At 64.8% G+C, this 10,031-nt stretch overlaps 1 protein-coding gene across 1 annotated transcript in view; it reads left to right on the plus strand.

The window, feature by feature from the left end:
• KCNH4 (potassium voltage-gated channel subfamily H member 4) overlaps positions 1–5,418 on the plus strand; it is an 18,300-nt gene extending 12,882 nt beyond the window's left edge. Inside the window, exons 10-15 of the mRNA XM_026654659.1 lie at positions 345–383; positions 863–1,215; positions 2,166–2,285; positions 2,957–3,017; positions 4,548–4,992; positions 5,333–5,418. Coding sequence (XP_026510444.1) covers positions 345–383; positions 863–1,215; positions 2,166–2,285; positions 2,957–3,017; positions 4,548–4,992; positions 5,333–5,418 — 1,104 coding nt within the window. The remainder of the gene's footprint in view (positions 1–344; positions 384–862; positions 1,216–2,165; positions 2,286–2,956; positions 3,018–4,547; positions 4,993–5,332) is intronic.
• The last annotated feature ends 4,613 nt before the right edge of the window (positions 5,419–10,031 follow it).

Consider the following 10,031-nt stretch of genomic DNA (forward strand, 5'->3'; position numbering starts at 1 on the left):
AGACCCAGAGCAGCGGCCGGGGCAGGGGATCACAGGCGCAGAGTACGTACAGGTCAGACCCAGAGCAGCGAGATTCCGCACAGGCGGCCGGGCAGAGGTGGACGTTGAGACAGAGACGCGGTGTGCGGAGGGCTGGGTTATTCTGTCCCGGTACTGGTGGGGAAACCTCTTCCTGCCTTTCCTGTCCATGTCCGGAGCCAGGAGGATCCCTAGCGTTTGCTCAGTGTCCTCCTCTGCTAACCCAGCGGCGGGCGGCTACTCGGAGGTGGCCGGTACCAGTGGGTGTTGGTCTGAATGGAGTTTGCTGGGTGGCACTAACAAGCCGTTCTCTGCTTTGTTTCCAGGGGCTCCTGCGATTTCCCAGATCCCCTCGGTTATCCCAGGTAGGTTGGGTTTGTGCCAGGCTGGGTTGGCAGCTGCTCGTACCCCCCTGAGTTCTCTCTTAGTGCCAGGGGCTCATCTGAACCAAACGCAATAGGCAGGAAGTGGCCGCTCACCAGAGTGACTCCCCCGCTCTCGAGCCTTTCCGAGCAGGACACTCCCATGCCCCTGGGCTGGGCAGTGGTGGGGACCAAGCCGTGGCAGCTCCTCCTGGCTCAGCCTGCAGGCGAATGGAGCCGAGCCGACTTCAGGAGCTGAGTGCCGAGGGGCTGGCTGCAGTCACACCACACACACCTGAGGGGCCTCGGAGCAGGGAGCCCACTTCCTCGCTCTCCCTGCCCCGCGGGCCTGGCTGGGCGATGCCAGGAGGGCATTTCCCCGGGGAATGTCCTGCCCTTCGAGCCAGCGGCCAGCGCCAGGTGCAGCAGCCCTGGGACGAGTCTCCTCGCCTTGTCACCCAGCTCCCTCCCTCTGCCCACAGCCTCGCCCCGAGAGCGGCGCCAGCCCTGAGAAGCCCCTCCACTCCATCCTGGAGGACCAGGAGGAGCCCGACGACGTCTTTCACCCTTCGCCCGCCAGCCTGACCCACCGCAAGCTGCTGCTGCCCACCCTGCACAGCCCCGTGCGGCGTGGCTCTCTCAGTAGCCTGCTGGGCGACGAGCTGCGCCAGTTCTCAGCTCTGCGCCGCACCTGCCGCTCCCCCGCCCGCTGCAGCCGGGGCAGGAGCCCCTCTCCGCGGTGTCCGAGAGACGACGAGAGCAGCAACGGCCGCAAGCCAGCCAAGCTCCTCATCCCCTCCCTGCACACCTCCGGCCCCCCGGACCTGAGCCCCAGGTAAGGACGGGCAGCGCTGGCAGCGCCATGTTCTTGGGACCCTGCAGCTGTGTGGCAAGCCACCAAACCGGAGTGTGAAGGTTTGCACGTGTGCCTCGGCTGCACACATCTGAGTGCATCGCCGTGTGCTCGCACGCCTGCGCACGTTGACAGGGGTGAACTCATTAGCACGCGTGTGTGCACATGTTGGAAAGACAGCAACTCTCTGCATGCCTGGAGCATGCGTGGCCTCATTCACATGCCTGCACAGCTCTCACCAGTTCTCCAGGCAATTGCCCATCTGCAGCGCTGGCTGGCCCCAGCGTGTGCATCGCACTCACAGTGGCTTCGGGTGTGTTTTGCCTGTGTGATGTAGGCCCTGGTGCATCTCCCACCCCAGTGGCTTAGGGGGATTCCAGCTCCTCGGGCTGGAAGCTCCCGGCTTGAGAGCCCTGGAGGCTGAATACTCCAGTTATCGCCCACAGCCGCGAGGCAAGCACCCCACACGCCTGCCTGGCCATGCCATGCGCCCACACCCCTCCCCTTGAGCCCGCCCCGCCTGCCCTAGAGATGAGTGGCTCAGTCTCCCCTCCCCACCCAGCCCTGGCCTCTCTGCTGGTGCTGCCAGCATGGGGGTGGGCGGTTAGTGCCACGGGGTGGGGATGGGATCGGCCCATGGAGTCATCTGCCTGGATCAGGGCTGAGACCCACTGGCTCATTTCACCTCAGGCACCTGGTGGCAACAGCTGCCGTCCTCCGCTCAGCTGGCCCCGCTGAAATCATTGGGAGTTGCCCCATATGGGCCAGCGAGCCTGGGGCTCAGTCCCCCCGGGCCGCCCAGACTGCATTCCCCAGTCGGGTTCTGCTTGAATTTCCACCCGTGCCCGGGAGGCAAAGGGGCCGGTTAGCGATGCCCAGCGGTGCTGCGCCAGCCGATCATGTCAGTAGGATTAACCCCCCCCCCCCTTTAGGGTCGTTGACGGGATCGAGGATGATGGCGGGACATCGGAGATGCAAACCTTCCATTTCAACGTGGAGCCGCCTCAGCAGAGCTCGGTCGTAGAATCGCCGACGTCCGGTAACCGCCCGCTGCCCCGGCGCTGCCCCGGCTCCGGGCCAGACGGCGCTGGGGATAGGAGGCGCGCTCTGGCCCAGGGAGAACGGCTTGACATGAATAAGCGACTGTTTCCTCTGGGCCTGGGGAGTGCTTGTCCCAGGGTTTGGAGGGGAGGAGGTTTGCAGGGGGTCAGGACGCCTGGGTCCTATCCCTGGCTGTGACTCACCGTGTGCCCTTGGGCATGTCACTCATGCTGGCCGGCCCCTGGGGGGACGGGGCGGTGAAGTCATTTGTGCTGGTTCGGTCCCTGGAGGCAGAGCCAAGCGCGCGGCGTTGGGATGAGCAGCGGCTAGTTCAGATGCTGGCGGAAAAGCTCCAACTCCTGCTAGCCAGGCCTGAACAGCTTGTGGGGGGGGGCAGCTGGCGCCCTCCCACTCCGCCCATCCAGAAGCTCCCCCGTCTCCGAACGTTCGGGGCTTGGGCCCAGAATGAGGCCTGGCGGGGGAGGGGTTGTGTGCCAAGGGGTCGGCCGGTCCCAATGCTGGGCCAGGTGAATGGATGCGGGGCTCGCTCGGGGAGGCTTTGCCCCTGGCCTGTTGTCCTGGCATGGCCGTGAGTCCCAGTGGGCTGGGTCAAGGCCCATGGGGGCGCTCGGCCTTCCCCTGAGATCGGTCTGGGGTTCCTTGCAGGGACGGATGAGGCCAGCCCAGCCTTAGGCGCAGAAGCGGAGGAGATAAAGCAGAACGTCAGCAGACTGAACCACGAGGTACAGCCTGGAGCCCCTGCGGCCGGGGCGGGGGGTGGGGGGGAGAAGAGGTGGGCGCTGCAGGGCTGGCTCTCCTGGGGTTCGCATCCGCCTGGACCCCCCCGGCACCGACCGACCCGCTGCTGCCTGGCGCATTCTGCAGGAGGTGAAGTGGCCCCAGCTGCCAGCGCTGAGCCCGCTCCGGATCGGGCTGTTCGGCGGCTCTGCCCTGACTCAGGCGATCGGGTTTACAATGAGCCCAGGCTGTCTCTGTAAGGATTTCATAGCAACAAACGCAGGTCCAGGAGCAGCCCCTCCTCCTCCGTGCCTGCTCCCACCTCCCGCGGGCTGTGTGCTGGAGGGTAGGGTAGCTATGTAGCAGGCAGGGTCTCTGTAGCCTGGGGGCAGCTCCGGAGTGAGGCCGCTTGCTCGCTGCAGCCCGGGAGAGCAGCGTGGGGGCTTTGCCCTGTCCAGGTTCCAGGCTGCTGCAGGGACAGAAATGTTTCCTGGCGTAAGCTAGAGCAGCCTCAGGGTGGCTTAATGTCAGGGTTGTGCTGGGACTCTAGACTGTCCGTAGCCAGCCATGATCTTGGCCTCAGATCCCCGAGGGAGGTCCTCGTATTACGTCCCCCATGGCCTGTGGCCAAGGCGCTCCGTGGCCACGTGTGGAAGCTCACAGACCAGCAGGGCCGGGTTGCGGAGAGCGCGTCCCCTCTGACTGATTCTGGCTCATCAGCGGGCTGGGGCTGGGCCTACCCGCTGCGGGGGCTGCTGCTGGGTCCTGGCCCTCTGGGCTTCCCTCTCCTTTGCAGCCAGTGTGCATGGTAAACAGCGGCCCCCAGGAGAGGCAGGGCTGGTACACTGGGCTGCTGTGAGTAGCTGGGTGAGCAATTAGCGTCCCGGATCCAGCAGGAGGTTACACCTCCCATCCCTGCAGAGAGGTAACAGCAGTGGCCACTAAACGTTTTTTGGATAGGACCTACAATAACAAAAGGTCTCCTGCTTCCGCTGCTTATTTTTCCTTTCTGCAGCAGCAGCAGGTAACAAGCCACTTCCCTGGGGTGCGTTGCCAATGGGGCTGGTGAACCAAACACAGGGCAATAGGCCCAGTGGGCAAGTCGGGGCACGTGTCCCGCGCTGTCCGAGGTCAGGATAAGTGGATGCATGGGGTAAAAGAGCCCCAATGGACTGTGCTGGGGCCGCAGGCAGGCGCTAGATAGACTGCTGTCTCTGGGGGTGCGTCACAGCAACCCTGACACACACACACACCCCGGTCAGGTCACCCACCACCAGCCGCGTCCTGATCCACACTCCGCTGGCTGCAGATCCCGGAGCAGCCGGATCCAAAGGGGCGTCCCTGCCCCATGCTCCCAGAATCCTTTGCTTCTCCGTTGGAAGTGGGGCAACAGCCAGCATGAAGAGTAGACTGGCCATGCCTGGCGCCAGTGCGGGGCGCTGCTGAGCTGGGGGCAGGGGGTGTGGGCACAGGGCGTGACGCCGCCTCCTCGGGGCACTGTCCCCTCGCTCAGCACGGTTTGTGTCTCTTTCCAGATCAATAACCTCAACCAGGAAGTTTCCCACCTCAGCCGGGAGCTGCAGCGCATGATGCACCTGCTCCGGAGCCAGCTGCTGTGCGCCCCAGCCTTGGCCTGCCCCTACGGCCTCCCCGTTCTCTCCTCCCCGCCCCCGAAACCCAGCAGCGGGAGCGAGCAGCCACCCAGACTGCCCCCAGCGGCAGTGCCACCTCGTCTGCCTTCAGCTCACGCCTCCATCTCGGTGCCACTGTCACCACCGCCGGGGGACGCTGGAGTCTCTCCCGGCACCACCTCTGCTGAGGTCCCTGGCTCCTGGAGCTCGCCCCCAGACAGCCCCCGGGAGCCGGAGGGGCTCCACGCTTCCAGAGACTCATCCCACGCGCCTTCCAGCCATTACCGCCTGCCCCGGGCGGACGTGGACGGGACCCACCTCCCATCGACACAAGCTGCCCCGCTCTGCGGTCAGACTCCCAGTCTTCCCTACTCGCTCGCAGGTTCCCCGGTCCTGTGCCCTCTGCCCTCGCCCCCTGCCGGCCCTGGCCCAGCCTTCCCCAACTGCTCCTCTCAGAGCCACCCCCCGACACACCTCTGCTGCAGATCAGACTCAGAAAGCTTCCATTGACACCCCCCCGCCTTCTGCCCATAACCCCCGCCGCGCCCCCGCCTCCTGTACCGCTCGCCTGGGAGCTGCAGCGAGCCGAGTGGATGGAGCGTGCTGGGGGGGCCTCGCCAGCGGTTTCCGGTGATGTCGTTGGGATGATGGCTCCTTTCTGCCAGCGTCGATTTTCCTTCTCTCTGCAGGTGAATTGCAAGAGTTGGGGGCCGGGCGGGGGGTGGATGAGAGCCCCCCTGTGGCTCTTCCAGGGCACTTCCCGCTCCAGCTGTGACCCCACCTGCTCACAGCGCTGCGGAGCGGGCGCATTTTCTACAAAATGACGGGTTTTGTTTGTGACGAGGAATTTATTCTGAGAGCCTTAGAACTCCTCGGAGGACCTGTCCTCTGCCCCCGGACCAGCCCCACGGGCGCCCTGCAGGCCTGGAGCGCCCCCAAGCCAGGTACCTCTCTGCTCCCCCGGCGGGAGTTCGATACGCCGCTCTCGTCGCAGCCTTCCGCTCCCATCTTCAGTATGTGTTTGCCTGACTTGGACGGGGTCAGGTCCCGCGGAGGGGGTGGGGGCTGCGCTGGTGGCCCAGCGGGGTCGGGCTCGGTGTAATTTCCAGAGCGAACGGCCTGCGTGAAACGTACGATGCTGGAAACCAGGCCCGGCAGGGCCGGACCAGCTCTGGCTGACCCCACCCGACTCTGTGGAAGTCCCCGGGGCAGTAGTTTGCAGGGCTGGACTGTGCAGCCCCTGGGCCAGTCCCGTAATCTCTCCCCCTCCCCCCGGGCCGATTCAGAGCCGCTTTGTGTTCGGCAGCTTAGGGCTCAGTTTCGAGGCGTTGCAAGGTTGTGTCTGGAACTCGCCTTACGGATGTAGCTGGGGGAGGGGCAGGCTCTGCCCATTTGGGGAGCGTGACAGCAACTCCCCTGGGGCTGGGGGTCACATCTCCACCTGCTACACAACCCTCTCCCTCTGCCCAAGCTGCGCCTCCCCAAAACTGCACGTCCCGGCGTGCAAGTGTAACCCCTGGCTCAGTGCGTGCTGGATCTGTCACCCCGCTGCGGGGGTGGAGGGGGATGTGCACGTGATCCACCAGCATCCTCTGTTCCAACACAGCCCTGCCTGGCCGCCCTGGCTCCTGGGTGTTCTCTGCACTGGCCGAAGCCTCTCGTCCGGGCACGTGCATCCCCCAACCAGCCTCCGGAGGCTGCAGGCCACGCAGGGCCATGGCTGGCTCTGAGATGGATTTCAACACCTCTAGGCTGTTGCCACCAAGTGCCCGTGCTTGGGAGCCTGCACGGTGGCATTTCCCGGCCTGCTCCCCCCCACGGGACCTCAGCTGCCCCCGCCACAAGCCGCCAGCATCTCCAGCTCCTCTGTGCGAAGGAGCGGGGGGCAGGGGGAGGCCGGATGAGCCCTGCTCCAGGGAACGGGGGGTGGGTGGGGAGGCCTTAGTGCTCAGGTTTAGGATAGCAGGGGAAGCCCCTCTGCCCAGGTGGAACTTCCCCATAAAGCTGCCCTGTTCCCACTGCCCGGGGCACATGGCCAGGCCCCGGCCGGGTGGGGTCGCTTTGGGGCCTGCAGCCCCAGCTCCGCAAACCAGCAGAGGCAGGGGGGATTTAAAGCCTTTTGATACTATTTTTCCCAAAGGTTTTTTAACATTTTTTATTTCCTGGTGGGATTTTTCTCCCCCGCCCCCGATGACACGGACGGGCAGCTCTGGGCCAGCACGGGGGGAGCCGGCCCCTGCTCCGGGCAGGGCTGGTGCTGCTGTCTGTATGGCTGGTGACTCGGCCCCGTGCATTGAGTTTGGGGGGTCTCAGGCCTGTTCTCAGTGGGCCAAGGCATCAGCGGGCTCAGGAGAGGGGCAGCCGAGCCAGAGCCCCCTGCTCAGCCCGTCCTAGGCTGGGAGCGCGGGCTCCAGACTGCCGGGCGCAGCGCCGGCCCTCGCTCTGAAAAGCAAAGGAGCCCGCAGGACAGGCCTGGCTGGGCGAGGGGAGCTAGCGCCTCGGGACACCGGGGGTCCTCATTCCCGGTGGCACCTAATCAGCCCCCGGGGGATGGGAGGTTTCCCGAATGGCCTTCGGGGACTCCCCCCACACCCCGGCTCATCCCCGATGGGCCAGCGGCAGCTGGAGCACTCAGCTGGGCGGGGCCGGCCCGTCAGCGCTCTGGGGTCAGCTGCGCCTCCAGGACAATGGGCAGAGCTGGGGGGTGGGCACAGGGCAGGGCGCTCTCTGGGTGCCCAGGGGCCTGGCAGCGCCAGCACTGACCCTCACACCCCAGCGCTGTCTCTGATTCCCCGTAACATGTCCGGGGAACCCACTGGCCTGCCCCGTGGGCTCATGGGTATTCCCCCCCCCCCTTTGATACAACTGCCACGGTGGTGACATGACAGTCGTCCCTGCGACTGTTGGCCACTGTCCTGGGAACAGGCAGAGCCCTCCCCGTGCCGAGCTCTGGCTGCTTGTCCCAGGAGTGCTGCACCAGCCTGGCTATTCGGGGTGAGCACGTACCAGCCATGGGGGCACTGCCCAAGGAGACGCCTCTGTCGGCATATTTCCCCTCCCCCCCGCTGAGCCAGCCTGGCTTGGCTGCTACCCGTCCCTCTCCTCCCTGGGCCCAGAGGCGCACTGACTGCAGCCTTCGCCCACCCCTCTGCTGCTGCAGCGCTCGGCTCCGGGGCTCCGCTCCCCGCAGGGAAGTTTTGTGCTTCTCTAGAATTTTGTTCCATTTTATTTTTGACCCCCCCCCCACAAATGACCCCCCCCCTGTCTGCCACCAGCATGCGCCACCGCTGCTACCCACTGCCCAGCCACCACCTCCATGGTGCTGCAAAGACACAACCTGTAATAAAAGCTCTATTTTTACAGCCGCTGGCTCTGGGTGGTTGTGTCCCTGCTGCTTGGGGCGGGGGTGGAGGGGGGAGAGTTGTGCCCCTGCTGCCTAGGAAATGGGTTGGACTAGATACCTCCTGAGGTCCCTTCCAACCCTGATAGTCTATGTTTCTAAGTGGTACAGTCCAGGGTTGGAGAGAAATGGGGGGGGGGGAGGGCTTCATGCCTATTTGGTTCCCAAAATACCTGGTCCCCCGGAGCCCCACGCTGCAAAGCCCCCGTATGTTCCAGCTCCCAGACTCCGGAGAGGCCATGTCCCCATTCGCAGCTCCCACCCCGGCTGACGGGCAGGGGACCCTTCGCATCTGCATCAATGCCAGCTGGCTCCATCTGCTCAGAGCCCTCCCATGGCGCTAGCTAGGATCCCCAGTGACCAATTAAGGGCTTGCCACCCCCACACCCGCTAGGCATCACAGCTACCTGGGAGGGGCTGCCGGAGGGGGGGTCCCAGGCCTTGCCCCAGACCCCTCGGAGCTGCAGCTCGGCCCCATGGGCAGACATTAGCACTTGAAGGTTTGGTTGAGCTGTTTTGCATTTGCAAAGTGCTCTCGCATGGGCAGCTGTTCCTGTAAGCTGCCTTCCTCCACACACCTCCCCCCAGCACCAGCTGCCCACGAAGAATATTTAATCTCTGCATTATTTAGTATTTATTTTTAAAGAAAACAATGGAGTGGCAAAGGGCTTCACGCTGCGGCTGCCAGGGGAGCGCGTGGGCGTGGTGCCCCCAGGGCGCAGCCAGCAGCTTCTCCAGCCAGATGTGGGGGAGGCTGTATTGTGTGGGAGTCGGTTGCTCCGAAGCAGGAGAGGGGCCAAGGTCATTCCAGGGCTGGGGAACTGGCTTTTCTCCTTCACATCCCACGTGGCTCAGATTCAGAGGGAGCTGTGCAGTGGCCTCCCCAGTCCCCCGTCCACCATCCCCGCTGGCCCTTTGTCTGCCAGGACCCAGACGGCCCAGCTGAACTCTCCCCTATCTGTGCTGCTGCTCCCGGGTGTGTGTGTGTGCAAACAGGGGGGGTGTCTTGCACAACTGCCGCCTGTATTGCCCTGCTTCTGGCTCCAGGGCCCTGTCTGCCTGAATCCCACCCTCACCTGCTTGCCTGAGCACCAGGACTGACCAAAAACGCTGTGCTCAGTGGGGCCGCGCCAGCCTGCTGCCCAGGCTAGGCAGGCACGGGGACCACCCTGCCTGGGAAGGGGGCAGTTAACTGTTGGCTCCTTTTCCTGGCAGCCCAGCCCAGCTCTTGGGCACCAGGACCCACCTGTCCTTGCCCGCGGGGGCTGCTGGCACTCAGCCATTGATAGATTGGCCAGCCCCGGTTTGCTGGCACCCTGTTCTCTAGCGCCGCATGGGGGCAGCGGTTTTAATGCTGACCTGCAGCGCCCCCTGCAGGTCTCTACATGCTCTGTGGCGCTCGCCCAGCCCTGCTCAGCGACTGGGGCCCCCGTACTGAGTTCCCTGGCACTGCCGTGGCTCTGGCAGCTTGGTTCATCGCGGGTTCTCTGCCCGCCCTGCCCCAGCCACACTCTCGGGCCCCAGAGAGGAGGGCAGGGATGTGCAAATCTCCCCTAGGCCCAGGGCTGGCGCCAGCAGGTCCCAGGTCTCTGCTAGCAACAAACAACACACACAGCCTCACCTCTCCTCTAACGAGCCCTCTGGGTGGATTGCATCACCTGCCCTCCAGTCAGCCGGGGCTGCCTGGCCAAGCCAAAGGGAGGGGGCAGGTCGCGGATCCCATCCTCCGACCCAGCCGGTCCCTGTGGCCCACTACCCCCCTGCATCCATTGCTCCTTGTGCTTAACGAGCTGTGGGCCGGACCCTGCACTGCGCTGAGTCACAGCAATGCCACAACAGCTACCCAGAGGCGCCGAGGTAACCGAGCCCAGGACCGTCACCCAGCCCCGAGCACCCACACGGACCCTGCAGCCAGCTAACTCCTAGCTCTGCCTGTTAAATTCTCTCTTCCTGGAAGGCCGGGCCCTGGGTACCTCCAGCTGCCGGTT

This window comes from Terrapene carolina, unplaced genomic scaffold (assembly GCF_002925995.2).
Source record: "Terrapene carolina triunguis isolate 2854851 unplaced genomic scaffold, T_m_triunguis-2.0 Scaffold193, whole genome shotgun sequence".
Taxonomy (NCBI): domain Eukaryota; kingdom Metazoa; phylum Chordata; order Testudines; family Emydidae; genus Terrapene; species Terrapene triunguis.